We start from the raw sequence: 22,126 nt of genomic DNA, 5'->3' as shown, positions 1-22,126 counted from the left end.
CATCAGCCTGTGTGGGAGCAAGAGGGCTGTCACCCCAACTCCAGGTTAAATTCAAATGAAATTGCTGGAATTTTAAAGAAACAACAAATGAGTATGTCAGATGGCAGGCATGGGAGGACTCTGGACAGCCACCAGCCCCTCTGAGCACTGAGCCATGAGCACTGGGCCACAGAGGTGACAGAACAAGTACTCCAATTTCAGTTACTGTCATTATACAATTGGTCTCAGGACCCTAGCCCAGCAGCCCGGCCTGACTTCACAGGGCCCCTGAAGCAGCTGACCTCAGGGTCAAGGCCATTAGGGTTGGGACACCCCCCACCGAGGGCCTAGCTGTCAGAGACAGGACTTGGGCTGGGTGTGAGGGAGGTGGTGGAGGCCACTTGGCTGCATCTGGGGCTCCAGGGCAGGATGTCAGGGAGAAGGGGACACTGTGGACGGCCCTCTGGCCTCACCAACCACCATCCTTGCCAGTGAGGCTCATTGCTCACCCTGGAGTGAGGGGCCCTGCCCCAAGCAGGACTAGAGAGCCAGGCAAAGCCACACGGTCCTGCTGCTCTCAGGCAGAGGTCACGTTTCCCGGATTTAACCAAGGCCCAGCGCAGAGCTGTCTGCGAAGGAGCCATTTCCTACGGCTCCTGGTCAGGCTCCTGGTCGGAGGGCTGTGGTCTGAGTAGACACACCTGCTTCTCCGAACTATAACTTTCCAGTGTTTGCTTCAAAGCGATTTCCCCTGAAAAAAGTAAAATCTTTGCGAAAGGTGCATTCTCCAGAACCAGACACAGCCACCAGCTTAGGTTCATCTGCAGACTTTAAGCTCTGGTCCAGGGTGAGCACCCTGCCCATACCACATCAGCCCAGAGATGGTGGTCGCGGAAGTGCGCTTGGGTGACTGACATGCATCATGGAAACTACCCCTCACACCGCGGGCCCGGAGGCAGCACAGATCGACCTCCATTCACTCACCCACTGCCTGAGCTCCTGCTGGTGCAGCCCGGGACCCACAGCACCCTCACCGCAGCCCCTTCTTTCAAGAAGCTCTTGGTCTGCTGGGGAGGTCGTCGTGTCCCATGAGAATTTATGATCTAGAACTGCAGAGACCAGGCCATGCACAAGGGGAAGGGGAGCCCCCACCGGAGAGTCTTAGCCACCCGGCAAGGGGAGGCAAAACAGCCTCTCTGAGGAGGTGATTTCTAAGCTAAGTCTTAGAAGAGAAGGGGTAAGCTAGACGAGGGGCAGACGTGGGAAACAGCAGGGCATGGACAGGAATCCACAGCCTGGGGAGTGGGAAGTGAGCACAAAAGGAGATGTGGCTGCAGGTACTGGCAGGCCCCGCTAGGAGACAAGCCTCCCAATAAGGACCAAGCGAGGCTTCAGCCGGGTTGAGGCATCTGTGACACTGATTAGACAGAGACTGTCTAGCCATCGTGTGGAGGATGGCCTGATGGAGAGGAGACCAACAAAGTGAGTGAGTGCAGGGGCTCCAGGGGGCTTGCATGGGTAGAAGACAATGGGAAGTGGGAACTGAAGGAGAGCAGAGCCCAGATGACACTCAGGTCCTGGCTGAGATGACCAGGGAGGCAGGAGGAAGAGAGGGTGTGGGCCCGGGATGGATGGCAATGTAGACACAGACCCCTCGTGGTGCCAGGGCAGGAGTAGGGCTGCATCTGTGAGACAGCAGGAAATGAATCCGCCAGCTGATCTGGTAATGAAAACTCTGGGTTATGCTTACACAAGCTTCACCACAGAATGATCATCCGCGGGTCCCTGGAGGCAGGGTAAACACTCCACACTCTTGTCTTTCATTGATTCTACATTCGGCGCAAGAAGTGCACCTGTGTCCTCTCCTAGGCGGGGCCCTGGCGCCTGCTCTGAGACCCACTGTGGCTCCCAGACGGGCTGGGACAAGGACCTGGAGTAGACTCATTCTGGCAGCTGTGGGCCTCGGCTGGGCCCTAGAGCTTCACCTCAGGGGTTTAGGGGAGAAGATTGGGCCAAACCCTCAAAGCCCCAGGGAGCTTCTCCAAAAGTCTCAGGGATCATCAGAGTCCCTGTAACTGGGTACCCTTGATCATTCTGGAAGTTGGTAAGGCCCAGGCTGTGCCTGAATCCTCATCAGACAGGGATTTCTGCCCCAGGGATGGGAGTAGGGGGTCGCTGGGGGTGGGACCTCAGAGGTGGTCTGATGTTGCAGGCTGGGGCACAGCAAGAGCCTCGTTGTTGGAGGGTCTTCCTCTCAGGGGTCCTGCCAGCCACACTGCCACCCACCCCAGGCCTCTCTGGCCCATTTTCTTTGCAGTTTGTTCCCTCTCCATTCTGACCTGGCGGGCACTTGGTGACAGGTGGCTACGTTTGCAGCTCCTCTGACTCAGGCTCACCCCTCGCCTGTTCTAAACACGCCTCTGGCTTCTGATGGGCTTCTGGCTGCTCCAGGCCAGTGTCAGGCCCAGGCATCCTCTAGGATCCCCAGCCTCCCTGCTGAGGCCCCACAAAGCTGTGCTCCTCTGAAATTCTGGGCCGGTTTTCAAGCAATTAGGTTACAAGTTCAAGATGGTCAGCTAGAGGCAGTCATGTCACCAAGCTATTCACTCCAAGAGAACCAAACACACACAGGCAAACAGGGTGTGCTGGCACCCCTTTGTGAGCCTGCTGGCTCCAGCGTGGTCCTTGGAACAGTCCTGCTTATGTTGGAGGAAGTAGGAACAGAGTGAGTGGGAACAATAGCCCCAGAATTCGAAGTGCTCCTCTTAAAGATGAATAAAGCCCCTCCCCTTCTGTCTTGCAGGTTCTGCAGCAGGCCTGGGTGGCCCAGCATGGCCCACTGAGGTGAACCATGACTGGCTGGCTAACACTCACCACTGACCATCCAGAGTCACACCTCACCAGGAGGTGACCCCTCCTCCAGCTGTCCCCCCACTCGCCCACCCCACCCAGGAAAGTGCCCGCGCTGCCACGGACACCATGTAGTAGGGCCGGCCACGGCACCCAGTGAGCTGCAATGGTTTTGTACACAACCCCCTTTCCTAATAGCTGTCTGTCCGCCCTGCACGCCGTGTCCTGGGCCCTCATCTTCCCATGCTACTGGCTGGTGGACCGGCTTCTGGCCCCTTTCATACCCACCACCTACGAGACGCGCCAGCGGGCGGACGACTGGTGCTGCCTCCAGCTGCTCTGCTCCTATCTCTTCACACCTGTCTACCTGGCCCTCCTGGTCGCCTCACTGCCCTTTGCATTTCTTGGGTTCCTCTTCTGGTCCCCTCTGCAATCTGCCCGCCGGCCCTACATCTATTCCCGGCTGGAGGACAAGGGCCCAGCTGGTGGGGCAGCCCTGCTCAGTGAATGGAAGGGGACAGGTCCTGGCAAAAGCTTCTGCTTCACCACAGCCAACCTCTGCCTTCTTCCCGAATCGCTGGCAAGGCTCAACAATGTTTTTAACACCCAAGCACGGGCCAAAGAGATTGGGCAGAGAATCCGCAACGGGGCCAGTCGGCCCCAGATCAAAATCTACATTGATTCCCCCACCAACACCTCCATCAGCGCGGCCAGCTTCAGCAGCCTGGTGTCACCACAGGGCAGTGATGGCGTGGCCCGGGCCGTCCCTGGAAGCATTAAGAGGACGGCCTCTGTGGAATACAAGGGTGACAGCGGGCGTCACCCCAGTGATGAGGCTGCCAACGGCCCGGCCTCTGGGGAGCTGGCCGACAGCGGCAGCCTTGAGGATGCCTGCATCGTGCGCATCGGCAGTGGTGACGAGGGGGGCCGGCCTCCCGAAGCCGATGACCCTGCCACTGGGGGCCAGGCCAGGAATGGGGCCGGCGGGGGCTCACGGGGCCAGACACCCAACCACAGTCAGCGGGATGGGGACTCGGGGAGCCTGGGCAGCCACTCAGCTTCCAGGGAGTCCCTGGTGAAGGCGCGAGCCGGGGCAGACAGCGGCAGCGGGGAGCCAGGTGCCACCAACAGCAAGCTCCCGTACAAGGCCTCGGTGGTGAAGAAGGCGGCCGCGCGCAAGAGACGGCACCCAGACGAGGCCTTTGACCATGAGGTCTCGGCCTTCTTCCCCGCCAACCTGGACTTCCTGTGCCTGCAGGAGGTGTTTGACAAGCGGGCGGCCGCCAAGTTGAAAGACCAGCTGCACGGCTACTTCGAGTACATCCTGTACGACGTCGGGGTCTACGGCTGCCAAGGCTGCTGCAGCTTCAAGTTTCTCAACAGCGGCCTCTTCTTTGCCAGCCGCTACCCCATCATGGATGTGGCCTATCACTGTTACCCCAATGGGCGGTGCTCCGACAGCCTGGCCTCCAAGGGAGCTCTGTTTCTCAAGGTAGGAGGCCTCGCCCCACCTGAGGGCACACGCCAACTGGTCCCAGAGCCACGGCGGGAGGTGGGCCGCAGGCGGGGTCCTCATTCTCTTGGAGGGCTGGAGGCAGACAAGGTCTTTCATGGAGCTGAACTGGGGGGCCATCAGCTCAGGGACAAGGGAAACAGAATGCAGGGACAAGAGCCAAGGGTCTGGGCTGGGTTATCTTGGGCAAGTTCTTCAGATCTCTGAGCCACCATTTCCTCACCTGTAAAGCAGGGGCAACTACAGCCTGCTCACAGGGTGGACAGTGGAGCTGGAGTGGTGAGGCTGGGAGGTTCTCCTGGTGCTGGCAGTGCAGGTGATGATGGCATGGCAATGGTAAACGGGGAGTAGGAGGAGGCAGGGAGCCCCCTCTCTGGAAAGGAGCAGAGGTTCACACGAGGGGAGACCCGCGCAGACCACTGGGTGCAGCGGGCAGGCAGGGCTCTGAGGTCCCAGGCCCATTACCATGCCTGCTTGCTTAGGCCTCCAGCCTTACTGGCCGGAACGTCCTCTCCCTCCTGGCTGTCAGGCATCTGCCATGCCAGGCACTCTGCCCACTAGCCCGAGGCTTCGCTTCCATAGTCACTAATTAAACTGAATCATAATTATTTCTGCTAATTTGGATGCAATTGGAGGAGTTTTTAGACCATGGTAATTTGGTCATTACACATTATCTTCTGCTGAGCCTGACATGCTCAGAGTGTTGACTTTTTGTTCCCTATCCAAAAGCCGCTCTTGGTGTTTCCAGAATTTTCTGAAGCATCATTTGGCCAGCTGATACAGAACAGGGTTTTCCGCCTCCAGAGGCAGCAGCTGCTGTGGGTGTGGGTTCTCTCCATAATTTCCCCAAGACTTCTCGGTTCCCCCTGGAAGGGGGTCCAGGTGTAGGGGGGCAGGGGGCAAGGGTGCCTAGTGTGGTTAGTGCGGAAGCCCCAGCGTGGCGAGGCTCTCGGCTCTGACCGTGCTCAGCCTGTCCAGGAAAGTGCTGCCTGTCAGCCAAGTACCTGCTGGGAGTGAAGGTCCAGGCTGACTGTCTGCATGGAGCCTACTGGAGCCAGGGCAGCACCCCGGGCCTGGGCCCCTACTTCAGGTGCTCAGTGGCTCTTGTGTGGCTCAGTGGGCCCAGAGTTGGAGTCCCTAGCTCTCCATTCACAGCCTGAAATGGTGAAATTGACTGCATTCCTCTTACGGGAGAGCCAGCTTCCCCATTTTGGCATATGGTTCATCAACGTTCTGTTCCACAGATATATTTTTGTCTGAGCAGCCAGAGTGACTTTCTGGGGAAGGAGGGGACATGTTTTCAGGCTTGTGGGGCGGGGTTCACCTTCTCCCTCCTGCCCCCCTTCTACAGATGGTTCAAGGCCAGGGACCCCCTCAACCCCTCCCCAAGTCCACACACCCCCTCCTCGTCTCCCTCCTTGATCTGGCAGCCCAACTACCATGCCCACCAGGGTCACAACAGTCTTCCTGAGACAGCCCCTCTGCTGAAGGCTTTCTTCCCACCTCTTTGGTTGTTCCTTCTGGGCTCTTTGTCACCTGCCCATCCTTTAAATGCTGATGCTCCCTCTAACTCCTGGGTCTAAAACAGGTCTGCTGATATATTTAATTTGGTCCACACCATTAAGAAATTTCTTGTGTTGGCCAACATTTAAAAATCAAGATATTTCGCATAAAACCCGGTTTGCAACTTCTCTCCCCATCTCAGCAGATGGGGCAGCAATCAGGCCTGCTGCATTCTGCCCAGCTCTCAGCCCAAGCTGAGGGTTGGCGGCCCCACAGCAACGTGACCCGCTTGGCCAGCCTTCTTCATTTCCAAGTGCCTGGCCCCACACGCCTGCCCCGGGGAAGTGACTCCACAGCCTCCATTTCCACACTTGCTGAGGACTCTCAGGTTTGTCCCACGCCAGATCTCTCCCCTAAGCCCCCAGCTCTTTGTCTGGCTGCTTCCTGGACACAGTCCCGTTCACTCCCGAACTGAATTCATCATCTGCCCTGGACCCCACCTCCTCCAGGTTCCACCGTCCCTCAGCCAGAAGGGCCCACCTTGAATCCTCTCTGTGCCCTGAGCCCATCCAATCCATCCAGGCTCCTAATTCACTTTCCAGATGCCTCTGGGTCTACCCCATGTCTCCAGCTGCACCATCATGGCCCAGGCCATCACTCCTCCGCATCTACCCACCTGTATTTTGGTTGGCCTTCCCCTTCCAACTCATCCTCCCCGCGTCCCAGGTCTGACTCCTGTTTCTCCCTTCCTTCCAGCCTTCACCTGAGCCCCTCCACCCTCACCTGCACTCAGCTTCAGTCACACCACACCCCCAAGGGGCCTCCATGTGCACAGCTCCCCGTCTTGGTCCCAACCTGGGTTGGCTGCACCACCTTTGTGGAGCTTTCCTTGACAGCCATCCAGCACAAACCAGCTTTCCCTTCATAGATTCCTCAGCCCTTGTCCCAGGTGTCCCATTGCCCATCTCTCCTGTCAGAACTCCTCAAGAGCAGAGTCGGTTGTGCCCGGCACCATAGCAGACCCAGCTCGTCTCTGTTGGCCGGAGCGTGTCTGATTCTCCTATGTGGAGGAGTAAAATAAATGAGGTTTCAGGAGACAGGCCAGCCCAGGAAGGGGCCCGAGCCCTGGAAAGATGCTGCCCGTGGCTGTGCATGGAAGCCAGTGCTCCCTGCATCCTCAGGGCTCTCCCATCCAGCCCTGCTCCCAATCTACTCTGTGGCACTTCCGATCCTTGAGGAAAACGTGCTTTCCTGCTACTGTGATGCCCTGAAAGGAAGGGCCTGGAATCATTTTTGCCTCGCATATGAGAGCACCTGATTCTGGCCCCTTCCCTATTGACAGTCTTTGCCCACCAGGACTAAAAGGCACAACCTCTCAGTGTGATTATTTGTTTTTGCAAGAGAAACACAAGCCTCTGCGGCTCCCGAGGACTCGAGCCAGGAATCAATAAGTCCCAGAACGTAATAAAGTGGATCCTGGCGAGCTCCCATGGCCGACTGAGAGCAGGAAGCAGGCTGAGGGGTTGAGGTACCGGTGGACGGTGGACGGGGGTGGGGAGGGGGAGGCAGGGGCCTCGCACCACGTGTCTTCCCTCTGGGCGGGTTCTCCTCAGCGCGGGGGCAGTGCTGCCTCTTTGCGCCTGTCTCCTGTCCCTGCCCAGGACTCAGCACGGGCAGGCGACTCTAAGTGCTGAGTGAGTGAAGGGCTGACGCACTGAAACCATCAAAGGGGCAGCCAGTGATAAGCCTGGCTAAGTCAGAGGAGCTCAGAAAACAGCAGAGAGGAGGGTGGGGAGCTGAGCGTGGGGCAGCAAACATCTGATTTGAACCAGCCTCGGCCATCGGAGCCTTGTGACCCCGGCCAGTTGTGGTATAATTTGAGTATATGGTTGTCGTAAGGCTCCAGCAAGGCAGCGTCCGTGAAGCAGGAGGCAGGAGAGCTCACATTACTGAGGAGGGAACAGACTCTGCCTAAGAAATGCAGGGGCGAGAGCGCCATCATGTGGCCTTTGGGGGCATTGTGGTTTTAAAACTGTGTTGTGTTTTTGCAACAGGGTATTGACGGTATGTAATTTCCTGAGCCATTCCAGGGGTGGGGGTACTAGTGGGCCAAGGTTTGGGTCTGGAATTTGGGCAAGAAGTGAATAGTGAACACGTGAGTTTGTAAACAGCCCCAAATCCAGGCCATATAGCTCATTATCAAGTAACCAGCCATTCATCCCCCTGGGCGCTGGGAACATGTGCCTCCATCCCAGCTGGGAAAGGGGAGGGAGAGCCATAGAAAGCTACGGTGCTGATGATGTGAAAGTCCCTGTGGAGGAGAAAAATGCCGACCTGACGTCAGTAGCAAAAAGAAAGACAGACGCCTCCCAAGACTCTCAGAGTGGGGGGCCTGTGATGCGGCAGCAGGGAGCCCAGGCTGCTCTTAGCTGGGGGATGGGCAGGGTCTGCTCAGCAGGTGCCAGGTGCACCCACCGTGCTGCTGCAGGCCCCTCAGCAGAGAACCGGCCTCTACAGTCAGCTTCCCTGGAAAGTTCCCCAGGGCCATCTCGTCATCACAGAAAACCCAGTCTGCTGTGAGTTAGTGAAGTTTGGGGAAGACGGCTGAGGCTCAGGTGGGAGGAGCGCCCACAGAGGAAGAGGATGAGGAGCCAACCAAAAGTCCCTGGGGAAAGACACCCACGGATGGTCGTGGGGAGCATGCCTGGGAGGGACTCTCCCATCTCAGCCTCCAGCACCTGGGCCATGGCCAGAGGGCCTGAGAGAGCCGGCAGCCTGGGTGGCCATCCCTTACATCCCCAACCACAGCGCTGACAACGGCTCAGGCTTGCATCAGGGTCACCTCTGGGGGCCGTATCAAGTTGCCTGTGATGCATGATTGAGATGCCCATTTCACTATGCCAACCTGTGGAGACAGCCTGCCAGGGTCATCTGTGGTTGGGCAGGGAGTTGGGGAGGAGCCCCCTGCCCCACTCCATCCCCGGGGACTCTGTTTGCAGTGAAGGAGGTGAGCAGGGAGGTGAGGACCGAGGACTGGGGAAGAGTGGAGCATGAAGGTATGAGGAGGCCACTGTGGAGGAAGGAGGACTGGGTTTGGATGGAGGCCGTGAGGCACCTGAGGCCAGCCCATGACACAGGTGCCATGGAGACACAGGCCACAGCTGTCATCCCAGATTGGGGAACTAACGAGGACAACAGCCAAAAAGCTGATGAAGTGATTTCTCATGAAGCCAGAGGGCAGAGACGGGGGAGAGAGAGCAGAGGGGAGGGTCCGAGGCCTCTCACAGTGGAGGGAGGGTGGCCAGCATCCAGCATCTAAGTGGGCTGCCTCCCAGAGGGGAGCCCAGCTTCGACTTCAGAGCGACAGGCTCTAGGGCGTGATCTGGGTCTAGGGTATGACCAAGAGGAGGAGGAAAGAGCCACCAGACAGGAGTGGACACGGAACTGAGGGGCTGGCACGTGAGGGTCATCCATGTGGACATTCTGGTCACCAGGAGACGGCAGGCGTTTGGGGAGGAAATCTTCGGGGATTTCAGCATTTTCCCTCCTCGAGAGCTTTGCGTGAATTGCTGCCGGCACTCACCATGCCACGGGCTGGTATTTCTTTAGGTATCTGCCTCCTATGCTGCACCAGAAGTTCCAAGAAGCAGGACATGTGCTGTTCCTCCCTGGGCCCGGGCCTAGCCAGGAGCCGACGAAGCTGGGCTTGTGAGGGTTCACAGGGAGGGTGGGGGGCTCGCCAGCATCCTTTGGTGCTCAGAGCAGTGATGGCTTGTAGGTTTCCGCACTGACACTGCACCTCCTCCCCCACAGGTGCAGGTGGGAAGCACACCTCAGGACCAAAGAATTGTCGGGTACATCTCCTGCACACACTTGCACGCCCTGCCAGGTAGGTCCCGTGGGCCGCACTTGTCGGGGGTGGGGCATCTGCCCCCAGAGGGCTGGGATCGGCGCTGGGGTCTGGCTGCATCTTCGTCATCTGGTCTCTGTGGTTCTGCCCTGAAGAGGACAGTGCCATCCGGTGTGAACAGCTGGACCTGCTTCAGGACTGGCTGGCTGATTTCCGAAAATCTACCTCCTCGTCCAGCGCAGCCAACCCCGAGGAGCTGGTGGCGTTTGACGTCATCTGTGGAGATTTTAACTTTGACAACTGCTCCTCCGGTGAGCCTGTGGTCCTGCCCATCCGGGTTGGCTACTGGGGAGGGCGTGGGCTCCAGTCACAGCTGGAAAGACTCAGTTTAGGCAGCTAGAAGAACTTCCTGCTCCTTGCGAACATGTAAGTGGGATAGTAGCAAGGCTATGATTTCTCTGACTCCTAGAAACACTAGAATGAGAAGAGCCCATGCTCTGCCTAGCAAGCTCAGAGGGCTCCTTGCTGGAGATAAAGAGATGCCCTCAAATTGAACTTCTGAAGGGAAGGCTTGGGGCCTCTGACACTCAGACTGAGGGCGAGTCAGCTAATACTACCCACCACATCTTTGTTCAGCTCTTACTTTCACCAGACACAATTCTAACCACTGTTCACGGGCCTACTGTTTCATTTAACAACACTAAGAGTGGGCACTGTATTTTACCCACATGGTGTGGAAGAGGAGGTTAAGACCCAGAGAGGTTGAGTTGAGTAACTAGTCCCAAGTCACACAGCCAGGAAGTGGTTGAACTGGGATTTGAACCCTGGAAATCATGCCTTTAGGCTAAAAGACTAAAAGTTCATCATGGGTGAAATTTCAAATAATTAATTTAAATAACTGAGCTGTGACTCAGATGATCATGCTGATCCTAGGACCTCCTGGGTGTTTGGGCAGCTCTGAACCTCCCTTGGCCTGAGGAGCTGGGTTCAAGGAAAACCTCCTGGTCTACTGGCTCCTTGGCTCCTTCCACTCTGGCCACAGCCCCAGGAGAAACTGAGGATGGGTGGGCAACATGGGGCTAATCCTCAGCGAAAGGAGAAAACCTCAAAGTGGCAGCTGGTGGCAGCTGTTTCTATCTGTTCGCGACCAGGGAGGCCTCCCTTGACAAGGGTGGCACCTCCAGGGTGGGTGGGGAGACCAGTGCTCACCGTGGAACACACAGTCCACCCCTGCAGCCCGGAGGTGCCCTCACAGTCACATGCCTGACGCCAGCTCCAAATGCTGGGTGTTCCCAGAATCTTCCTGAGTCAGGGTGGGGACCCAGCGCACACAGGAAGAGGCTGTCGGGAGGGGGTCCCATCCCATCAGGCTCCACTCCGTGCCCTGTCCTTCCTCCCAGGGGTCTCACAAAGGCCCTTCTGGCTCCACGAGTTGGCAGGACAAACCCGAACCCAGAGCAGGTCATCTCCCTCTCTGAGCCTGGTGGGGTCACTCCTCACTCTGCCTGGGCACCCAGGTCTGTGAAGGGCAGGAGTCCCGGCCGGGGCAGCATCAACCAGCCAACCCCCCACAGAGTGTGCCACAGCATCTGGGAAGGCCTTGAGATCACTGTTCCCTGGAGTCCAGGAGGGACAATGACCTCTGTCCTTAGACAGAAGGAAAGCTGAACACTAGAGTGGGGGTGTAGAGAGGGGGGTATTCTCAAGGACACAGAAAATCAATGACAAATGGACCACAGACCCCACCCAGGGGCAGTTACCTGAGGAACAGGGACGTGGTTGCATGTGGTCAGAGTAACCAGTGGCAGGTGGCCCTCCAGGACAGGCCAGACACCCCGAGACCACAAGGTTCCCTCCCTCCCTCCCTCCCTGCAGACGACAAGCTGGAGCAGCAGCACTCCCTGTTTACACGCTACAAGGACCCCTGCCGCCTGGGGCCCGGGGAGGAGAAGCCGTGGGCCATCGGTGAGCTGGGGCTTGGGCTGGGGCTGGGGTGGGGGCGTGGAGGTAGAGTGTCGGGGGACAGAGAGGCCTGGGGCAGGGGAGAGGCACTGCTGAGGCCTGAGCACCCCGTGCTGAGACTTGATATTCCACCAAGGCTGGGCTCCCCACAGGCTTCCCAGAAAGACCTCCAGGACCTGCCCCAAGATCCCACTGCTGGGAGGTCATTCAGCTGCCCAGGCCAGCAGAGCCCTCGCCCACCCCTCCTGCCCCAGAGAGGCAGCCCTTCTAGAGGCTGGCGAGGCCCTACCTGCAGTGACCTCTCTCACTGCCTCATCCTCAGGTACCTTGCTGGACACAGATGGCCTCTACGATGAGGACGCGTGCACCCCTGAAAATCTGCAGAAGTAAGGACCCAGCTGCGTTGGGTGGGCGCGGGTGGATCCTGGGCTGGCTCCCAGGTCTGGGATAAGCAGTGTGCCCTGACTCAGGGGTGGAGAGACGGGCTGTGTGAGGCAGACAAGCCAGCACAGCTCCATGGGAAGGAAACCTGTGAGAGCCCCAGGGACTGAAGCTGGGGGAGGGGGGGCCGAGGCGAGGGTGGCCCTCAGGCCTCACGGGCTGGCCTCACCAAGGAGAAGCCTCCCAGTAGGCCTGGGGTCCTGAGGTGGCATTTCCTACACCAGCACCCAGAGTCCGGGTCACTCTCCAAGAGCTTGCCCTGCCCCAAGCCCCATCGGCCTTGGGGCCCTGCTGGGCACAGGAAAAGGGACCAGAATCTTCCAGGGCGAGGCCAAGATCCCTGAAGAAGAACCCTGGGGATGGCGTCTGCTCCAGGGAGCCTGGCAGCTGGTATCCACCAATTAGGCAAATAAAAATATGAGAAGAGCTAACACAAGCCAGTCATTTTCAAAGCAGAGACAGTTCCATCCCAGCCAAACTTCATTCTTGAACCTGTTGAGACGTCCATAAAGGACACATTTGAGAGGCCAGCAGCAGAACCAATTTATAATTCACAATGTGAGACTGCACAGAGTCACAGTAATGGCTCCTCGCAGCTAATTTGAGCCAATTAATTAGATTATGGACTAAATTTGAAACATCATCCTATGCTGAGAAAATTATCTTTTTATGAGATGATGATTAAAAAATGACTATCAGTAACTCTTAGATCATTGATGCTGGAATTAATTATCAAAGGCAAAGGACAGTAATGGATTATATTTCTGAGAGATAACGATGTTCTGCATGTCATTCGTGTATTTATCTCAAGACAGATAAAAACCTTGTAGGAGCCCATGTTTGCTGGCTGTGCCTGTGCAGGCGTCCCTTCCATTTGTCCAGGCATTAGCCGGCCGGGCAGGCCTGTGTATCTCTTGGTGGCTGCCCTTCCTGTCCCCTTCATCAGCCTGCATCTGCTCTCTGTGACGGGGTCTCCCATAAAGGCTCCTCCCCACTGGCTGGGCCCCGGAGGAAATCTGGCAGGAAGGAGTCGGCAGACAGGGAGTCAGAAGACTCAGATTCAGGGTGTGATACCCAACCCAAGCGCCTTGCCCTCCCTGTAGAACTTTGGCCAGCACTTAGGCACCCACATCAGTTTCCTTCCTCATCCCACATTGTTCCTTTCCTGGCACACCGGGCCCCTAAAGTGTCCTGGGGCCCACAGCAATCGTTCTTGTGTCAGAGGGGGAAGTGGAAGCCCAGAGGTTTGGTGGCTCAGGGCCAGAGCGACAGAATCCAGTCCTGGGAGGGGGCATGGGTGCTCCCCTGGCTCCCCCGCTCCTGCTGCCTGAAACAAGAGTCATGGGGAGTCTGAGGACTTTCAGGAGAGAAGGGTACCCGAGGTTCACTACCAAGACCAAGTTCCCCCAGACAGGCCCGTATTGGCTCAGAGCAGAACCCCATTCTGCAGAGGGGCTAGGCAGTTCCATCCCTAACTCGGCCATGGGCTCTGGGTGGTGCTGGGTCCAAGCTGCAGCCATGGACAATGTCCCAGTTCAGAAAGGGAAAGCGAATGCTGGCTAGCCCAAGGTGGACATGGGACATTCCCAGGCAGATTCTGGAGTGGCCCAGATCAGTCAGGAACTTGTAGGCTCAGACTGTTTCCCTCCATCCCAGTCCCTTTTTGGGTCCACAGGGAAGACAGATCTTAAATGCAGGGGTTTGCTCTGACCTGCTTCCCTCACTTGGGGAGGAGAATGTGGCTCCACACTGAGGACCTGGGGGCTGGGGCAGGGGCTCACCTTGCCTTCCTGTCTGCATGAGCAGGGTCTTGGAGAGTGAGGAAGGCCGCCGGGAGTACCTCGCCTTCCCCACCAGCAAGAGCGCTGGGGCAGGCCAGAAGGGACGCAAGGACCTGCTGAAGGGCAACGGCAGGCGCATCGACTACATGCTGTACACGGAGGAGGGACTGTGCCTGGACTGGAAAGCCGTGAGTCTGGGGCTGGGCCGGGCAGCCAGGCCGTGCTTGTAGATAGGAGACCCTGCGTCCTGCACCCTCGACAGCACTGAACTCTCCCCTCAAAGTGAGACCTGCCAGTCCCAGAGACCTCTGGGGCCCATGGGATCCTCCCACCCCTCTGCCCTCAGGGAACTCTGGGCCAGCCCCAGCCCAGAGGCCCTAGCCCCTGCCCTCCAGGTCCCTCCTTTGCAGTCTTTGGGTCTAACGGGGATGCTTCTGCCCCGCCCCTTCCTGCAGGAGGTGGAAGAATTCAGTTTTATCACCCAGCTGTCAGGCCTGACAGACCACCTCCCTGTAGCCATGCGGCTGATGGTGTCTGCGGCGGAGGAGGAGGCATAGACCAGCCAAGTCACCGGGAGCAGTTGGGCCTCTGCCAGCCCTCTGAGCCGAAGCCCCTTCCTGGCCACGTCTCCTCCAGCAGCGAGCACCCCCCGACCCCCGGTGCCAGGGGAGGAGGGCAGGGGCCCAGGGGGAGCCGCGGTTAGTCCCGGGTGAGCTGGAACCAGCGCTGCCCTGCACCTCTGGGCACTCACCGTTGGACACAGGAGTCAGGTCGGCCCCGGGAGCCCCGGCTACCCAACCAGTGCCATTCTTTCCAAACGTGATTTTCTACAAATCTACAGCACAAACTAGTTTGTAACCCGTGGGTTAGTATGAGAACCGGGTTTCTGTACTCTTTGTATCTCTTCTCAAGCTTCGTCCAGGGTTCATTATTTTTGTCTGCTGCCATGTTGTCTCGCATGCCTGCACCCTCGCATGCACGCTGCCTGCATGCCACGTGCCACACCGTAGCCACACAGACCCCTCGCTTGGGCCTCACCCAAGGCCAAACTCCAAACACAATCAGAACCAGCCAAAGAAGCATTCCTGGGCACAGGACCACCTGCTCACCGCCGCCAGCCGGGACGGCTCCCAAGCAGGGACCGTGAGGCTGTGTCCAGTTACCAGCGAGCCCGGGCTCTTCCCAGGGTCTTGCATTCAAGGGCGATCACATTTTAAAAAGAAAAACAGAAAAAGTTAAGAACAAAGACAACCTTTCACTTTAGAGGGTCTGCAAGCCACACGGGAGAAGGCTCCTCTTCCCGAGATAGGCTCCCTTCCCCCCGGCGCACCAGGGCCCCAGAGACTCCGAAGTGGGCAGTGGAGCCATAGACAGGAATCCCCGGAGAGCATCACTTTTTTACAGGAAAAAGGGGAACTCACGGCATGGGGGGGGTGGGGGGTGGGGGGCTTCTGGTTTTGAAAATGCTAAGATTTGTAACTTCTCTTCTGTCAAAACCAACATATCTTTCTGCCTGATCCCGTCTCCCCCCTTGGACACCTCTGGTTTGGGACCAATCCTTCTGTGGGGCCCGTCCCCATCCACATGCTGGCTGAGCTCAGGAACTGTCCACCTGCCTCTGGGTGGGGCTGCGACTCTGATCTCCCACGCCCATTCTCAACAGCAACCGAGGGGCCCTGGACAAAGGCGGGGGAGCCAAGGTGCCGACAGCAGCCTGTCGCCTCATCAGTGTGCAGGCTGGGGGTGGCAAGGCCAATGGCCACCACTTGCGTGAGGCAAGGAGTGGTACTAATTGGCGTCCAGATGCATAGACACCTATTCTGCTACTGTGTGACCAGGGCCAGTCCTGGACACCCAAGCATAGCGTGGCAGAGCCTGCAGGTGAGGCCCACAGCTCCCCACCCCATGGCAGCACTGCCTCTGTCCACCTGCCTTTTTAAACACACCTGGACCCGCTCCCCTGGTCATGCAGGGAGGGTTCTGTCTGTTTCCAGGTGTGAGGCTCCTCTGCCTCGGGGGACTGTTCTTGACAACCCCCACTGGTCTCCCCTCCTCGTAGTGCCCTGACCACGTGCCCACCTGGCTTGAAGCCAGCTCCACCCAGCAACGCTGGGGGTGCACCAGGACCCTGCTGCTGGGAGCCTCCTGGTGCCGGTGTGCTGATGCTGTGCCTTGTCACCCACTGAGCTGGAAGAGGGACGAAGAGGGAGCCAAGCTGCCAGCGAGAGGCCAGGCCCTTTACTGGGGGAGGACATTCCTGAGATTTGCACCTGTGGTGGCACTGGTTTATCTAAACCCAGCAGGCCAGGGCAGCAGCTGGGCTGAGGGCTTTGCTGTTAGGAGCACTTCACTGGCCAGGCCCCCAGCCCCACCTTGTGTCCAGAAGCCAGGACAGGCTGCTCACCACCGGCTGAGGGTGCTGTCCCTCCTGGGCTCTCTGCTGTGCCCCTCCTCAGAGGGCCTGGCTCTCAGGGCCTTGGGTAGGCTTCCTGCTGTCAGAGGGCCCCCATTCCCAGGAGCAGCCAGAATCTCTGCTCCCACGGGTGGGGCCCAACTAGATAGCCAGGCCTGAGCTGAGGCCCCCCAGGCTGCAAGTCGGCTGTGTGCCTGGGAGAGCAGCAGAGGCTGAGGCCAGGGCTCCTGAAGCAGAGAAACTCCAGCACAGCTTCCATCCCTCCGAGAGGCCGCCTACCCCCAGGGCAGCTTGGTGGGAGCCAAGGCGCAGGGGGCACATGCTTCTCTCCCTCACTCACAGGGCGCCTTAGGCAAGTCATACCTCCCTGTGCCTCAGCCATTTCCTGTCCTAACAAGGTCGCCTCTGCCCAGCCTGGCCCTGGCGTCCAGAGCAGGGCTGGCCCACCCCCCGGCCCCCCTCGCACCTCCCTCTGGCGCGGCCTCTGCTGAGGCTGCCATTGCCCAACCACATGTTTCATGAAGCCTGTGGACTCCCAGGGCCGTGCACAAGCCAGACTTTTCCATTTTGATTTTTAAAAAAGAAAGAAAAGAAACATTGCCAAGATCTCACATTCTGTGGCATCTAGGCCTGGGAGGGGCAGACACGGGTCACCCAAATCCCCAAACAAGGCCCGCGCCTGCCCCGGGCCCGGCCTCCTTCGGGGAAGCCAGGAGGTGGGGTCAGCTCTGGAAGGAGACAGTCATTTGCATTTGTCCAAACCACCTTGAGTTTTAAGTATGAATATTAATCTTGATGCTTTTTAACTATTGTATTAACTTGCTAAGATTTAGAAATACTGTTTTAAAAAGAAAAAAACACTTTTTTAATTTCTGTATTCTTTTCTGTATTGTATCCTCATGGGACATTAGGGGTTTTATATGGTAAGCACACCTAAGGTTTTGGTAAAAACATTATCAAATATATATATCCAGACGATTCTTCCCTAGAAGAAAAACAGTCTTTACACCGATAAAATATTTTCAAAAGAGAAGTGTTTTTTTCCTTTATTGGTGCTGAAAGGAAGGATGGCTAATGAGGAGAAAATAAAACTGTGAGGCTCAAGGCTTGTGTTTTCCACTTATTTGAGCAAAAAGCTGGGGCCAGGCCCTGCTCCAACTCAACTCCAGGGCTGGGTGGCCAGGCAGGACTGTGGGGGCAGTGCTGGGGAGGCCCTGCCTCTCTTGCCTCCTCCTGCAGGACAGGCCCAGCCCATGTCTGCACTGAACTGGCAGGACACTGGGCCACTTGGGTTCTCTTACTTGGTGTCTCCTCGTTCCCTCTGGAGCTGGGAGTAAACAGCAAAAGGGCACCTTGAGTGTGCGGCAAAGCAAGGCTGGGGCCTCCTCAGGACTCTGGCCTTACCTGGCGAGGCAAGGGCAGGCTGGGGTGGTGGCACCATACCCATCTGCCCCAGACTTCTGAGGTGGCAGGAGGTCCTTTGCTAAAAGGGGGGGCACACGGGAAGAGGCGCACCTCCTGGCTCCCTGTCCTGATGGCTGGTTTCCTGGTCTACATCTCAGGAGCTGCTCTGGGACAGCTCTTCTCTGTCCTCTGAACAGCAACCTGGTGTCCAGGTCTTGGGCCTTAGTCAGCTGCTGGTGCTGCACACCAAGGCCAGACACCTCTGAATGTGGCTTGGTGACATTACCCAGCAAGTGACAGGGCCAGAACCCCAGCCTCGGCCTGGCCCTGCTGGGGTCTTCAAGGCCCAGGGCCCAACCACAAGTCAGTGTCTCCACCTCAGAAGCCCTCCCAGCTGGAGCCAGGCAGGCAAGTCCCAGAGGTTCCTGGGGTGCAGGCCAGGCCGGCTCCCACCATGGGCAGCACACTCGCCTCGGCACTGTGCTGCCGAGAACAGCACCCAACCTGCCCAGCCCAGCTGACTACGGGGCTCCGCTCCTTTCCAGGGAGGGCACGAGAGACAGTGCTACCTTCGAGCTTCTGAGCACTTCAAAACCACTGCAGGGGGAGCCCCCCGGCCCCTCCTTGGCTCCAAATTCAGCCAGCAGCCCACACCTGGAGCAAGGAGCTGGCAATACAATAATGGAAAAAAAAGGCCAGGCTGGGCCCTGAAAGGACAGGTGCCTCCACCTTCCTTCCCAGAAAGCCACACCATTCAGAGCCCAGAGCACTCAGGCCACTTTATTTCTCAATGAGTGAGGGTCAGTGCTCATCCTCCAGAGTGTCTGAGAGTGTGAAATCCATGGTGATGTCGCCAGTATGGGGGTGGAACTCCACAGTGTAGCTGACTGTTCGAGAGCCGCCCAGCGGTGCGCTAGGGTCCAGCGTGGTGCTGAAGAAGTACACAGCCTGCTTGCAGTGGGGATTCCAACAACAGTCCCCCTGCAGGAGGGGTAGCAAGAAGGCAGTGAGGGCTCCCAGTACCCAAGCCCCTTCCTGACCAGCCACTAGTCCAGGCAGCTTGCAGTGGGAAGCTGCTACCAAGGCCAGGTAACCCAGGGCCAAGTGACGCGGGACACTGAGTCATCACCCCGCTGAATGGGTTGGGAGTACCCAGAGCATAAGTGAGTGGCATGGCCTCCCCCAGCAGTGCCTGCTCTCAGGGTGGGCCCACTCAGGGACCTGCAAGCACAGTATTACCTTGTCCTCTGCAGGCTTCAGGAGGCCAGTGCTGACCGTGCTGTCCTGAGTCAGGTGGTATTCCATCCACAGGACGACCCCATGACTCTTCCCAGGCCTGGGTGAGTGGGGTGGGATGTTGGGCCAAACAGAAACAGCCATATGAGAGGTGAGTGAGCACAGCCATGGCTCCCTTCTGCTTTCCAGAAACCTCTGGTCTTCCCCACTTCCATCCTGCCTGGCCAGGAAGCTCCTAACACTCCCCCTGACTAAAGGCTACTCAGTAAAATACTGAGGAAGAAGAGCCACAACCCAAACTCACTCCTCGCGGCCTGGCCAAGCACTCAAAAGAACCGTGGAGCAGCACGAGCCTCCTCGGCCTGAGGTCACGAAAGGCTTGGTCCAAGAGGCTCAGGGCGCAGCCTTGGCACCAAAAACTGGAAGCACCCTCCAAGATACCCTGGATGGCAGGCCCAGATGGGTATTTGCCCTGCCTCCCCCTCGTCAAAGAGCCCCGAGGGGTTCTGGGCTCATGGCCTCCACCCAGTTAGAAGAGAGTTCTTCCTCCAGAAGCAGCAGCTCCTCCCCATGAAGACAGGTGGAGCTGGATGGGCCTGCCGGTGCCTCGCAACGAGCAGCTCCCGCCAATTCCAAACCTGCTTTGATTCCCAGGAGAGTTCAGGAAAATGGTCCAATGGGTAACTATAGCAACCAAATTCACGTTTCTCTGCAGCTGTAATTCAACATGCCGCTTAGCTCAAAGGGAGTCTCAGATGTGGGGGGATGAACAAAGCCCACTCTGGCTCTCCCTCCCCATCCGCACATACCCAGAGACACCCACTATACACTCAGGGCCACTTCAGACCAGAAAGGGCAAGGCTGAGACAAGGAGAGCCATTTCACCCATGTGAAAGTGGCCTAAGTGCATGCTTAGCCATGTGGGCAGTAACTACTAGACAGAAAGTAGGCCCACTGCTTTCTTCCCCCACGCCCCCTACCCTAGAGCCTACACTCACCTCCTCAGCTCGATGGAGCCCTCAGCACGCACAGGCTGCGAGGGGACTGGCTGCCGAAAATCAAAGGTCAGGATCTGCTGGGGCTCAGAGAGGCCGCGGCACGGGTATTCCCACAGCGGGTGGGGCTCAGCCTCCTTGCTCTCCCTGAAGTCCAGGGCACGCTGAGGAGGGAAAGGGGTGTGGTGGTCTGCAGAAACAGAGCCAGGCAGCCCAGGGGACAAGGTGCTCGTACCCCATCTCCAGGGTCTATGCCAGTCGCCCCTCACTTCCATGGCCCGGGTTCCTCAGAGTAACTGCCACAGTCACAGCAGTGGATGCTCACAGAAAGACCACAGGCACCTGGATCAGACCAGCTGGATTCTTGTTCCCTGCCGCCACTCACGAGCTGTCTCCCTGGGGAGTCACTTTACCTCTCTAAGCCTCATTTTCTCCCTTTTTAAAATGGGATGAGACTGCCCATTTCATGAGTTGCTCTGAGAACCAAAAGTCTACAATGGTGAAAACACCTGGCACTTGGCCACTTGACCATTCGTGACCCTTCCTAAGCACTACAGCTGCCAGACCACCCCCAAACAAAGGCTCCTGGTCTAAAGGGAGACAACATGGACACCAGCAATCGCAGGGCCTGGGGAGCACTGACCTCTAGTGGAGAATGGGGCTGGGTGAGAAAACTGCCCAGAAGGGTGTTCTCTGGGCTGCCTCCTGAAGGTCACACAGGAGTTCGCAGGGAGGAGAGGGGACAAAGCCAAGTAGGGAGAGGACGCAGAGAAGAGCCCAGGGCAGGCTGAGCGGCACAGGTGACTCTGCAGGGGTGGGGGTTGGGGGAGCCTGACAAGGTTTTCCCACAGGGGACAGACAGGGCCACACGGAGGATCTACAGGTTCACGAAGGCTCCATGTGGAGGAAGGCCGAGCGGGAGAGACAGGAGGCTGCACGGTCACAGGTGAGAAATGAAAGTGGCCCAGACCAGAACAGCAGCAGTGGGGGAAGAAAACTGAGGACCCGACTGTTATAGGACCAGATGACAAACTGCAACTGAAGGCAAGGACTTGCCTGGGAGGATGCCCGGGGCCCTGAGCCCAAGCAGTTGGGTATGAAGCGGTGGCAGACCTAGGACGGGAGCAGTGGAAGGAGCCAGACTAGGGGTCAGGGGGAGCGGGGGGGAAGAGCAGGTGGATTTTGGAAGCATTAAGGTCAGAGTCCACTGCTCTTAGCTATTTGGTCTGAGTTCAGGTCTGAGTTGAGGAGAGATGCAGACATTGGCCAGCAACAGAGAGGACAAAGGGGACAGCCAGGGAGGGCAGGGTCAGGCAGAGGCCTGAGGGTGACCTAGAACACACAACACCTTAGGGGACTGGAAGGGTGGGATGAGTTCAGGAAGGAGCCTGAGTGTGAGGTGACTCGGCACAAAAGAAATTTCTAAAAGCATGGAACAGTCAGTGGTGTGCTGTGGAAGGGCAGATAATATACAAACTGAAAATATCCACTGGCTTTATTTACTTAAAAAAATGTTTACACAAGCAATCTATAATCACCGTAGAAAAATTTGAACAGAAAGACAAGCAAAAGAAGGAAAAAATTAACCACTTCCTAATCACACAGCTTATATTCTGGTGTCCACTATTCCGCTTTTTCTCAGTGTGTATGCGTGAATTTTCTTAATACAGACAAATGGAGTCGTGTCCCTTGTTCTGCCCTTCTCATGTGGACATATCATGACAATTTCCTTTAATCCTTGCAGATCCAACTATCATTGGCACTTGCACGTCTGCCCTTGGTTCTGGGGGATGCAGACCCTGGTAACTGACTAAGTCCCCTAAATTGATATATAAATAGCCCCAAGGACCACCCTTCCACATCCCTCCCCATACTCTAACAGCTTCCCTTGGAATGGAGTCCCCAAAATGAAAATGGCTAACTCAGAAGGTTACCAAACTGCCTTCTAGAAAAGCTGTTCAGAGAGAACAAGCTGCTGACATTGGCAAGAACAGTTCCAGTGGTGTGGTGATGGACAGGCTCCAGCCCAAAACTCTGATTCAGGGGTTACAGCCCAGGACCAAGAAGGGCCTAGTATCCAACTTTGAGACACAATGGTTCTCAGGTTCATAGTGAACCAAGCAGAACAGATATACCTGCCCTCACTGCCCTTAACAGAAGAATTCCCTGCACACTGCACACACTGCCAAACCCAGGTCC

At 57.4% G+C, this 22,126-nt stretch overlaps 2 protein-coding genes across 5 annotated transcripts in view; one reads left to right on the top strand and one right to left on the bottom strand.

Moving 5' to 3' along the window:
* SMPD3 (sphingomyelin phosphodiesterase 3) overlaps positions 1 to 17,395 on the top strand; it is an 85,396-nt gene extending 68,001 nt beyond the window's left edge. Inside the window, exons 3-9 of the mRNA XM_014827624.3 lie at positions 2,783 to 4,321; positions 9,659 to 9,734; positions 9,851 to 10,006; positions 11,571 to 11,660; positions 11,980 to 12,043; positions 13,905 to 14,067; positions 14,335 to 17,395. Coding sequence (XP_014683110.1) covers positions 2,996 to 4,321; positions 9,659 to 9,734; positions 9,851 to 10,006; positions 11,571 to 11,660; positions 11,980 to 12,043; positions 13,905 to 14,067; positions 14,335 to 14,436 — 1,977 coding nt within the window. The 5' untranslated portion in view covers positions 2,783 to 2,995 and the 3' untranslated portion in view covers positions 14,437 to 17,395. The remainder of the gene's footprint in view (positions 1 to 2,782; positions 4,322 to 9,658; positions 9,735 to 9,850; positions 10,007 to 11,570; positions 11,661 to 11,979; positions 12,044 to 13,904; positions 14,068 to 14,334) is intronic.
* Positions 17,396 to 18,449: 1,054 nt separating this feature from the next.
* Positions 18,450 to 22,126, bottom strand: part of PRMT7 (protein arginine methyltransferase 7) — a 47,881-nt gene continuing 44,204 nt past the window's right edge. For all 4 annotated transcript variants that reach the window (XM_014827622.3, XM_044761178.2, XM_014827621.3 and 1 more), the window contains 3 exons: positions 19,931 to 20,091; positions 18,936 to 19,032; positions 18,450 to 18,677 (listed from right to left, as the gene is read on the bottom strand). In XM_014827622.3, the coding sequence (XP_014683108.2) occupies positions 18,498 to 18,677; positions 18,936 to 19,032; positions 19,931 to 20,091 (438 nt within the window). In that variant the 3' untranslated portion in view covers positions 18,450 to 18,497. The remainder of the gene's footprint in view (positions 18,678 to 18,935; positions 19,033 to 19,930; positions 20,092 to 22,126) is intronic.

Source organism: Equus asinus, chromosome 28 (assembly GCF_041296235.1).
Source record: "Equus asinus isolate D_3611 breed Donkey chromosome 28, EquAss-T2T_v2, whole genome shotgun sequence".
Taxonomy (NCBI): Eukaryota; Metazoa; Chordata; class Mammalia; order Perissodactyla; family Equidae; genus Equus; species Equus asinus.
This window is presented reverse-complemented; position numbering and strand designations above follow the sequence as displayed.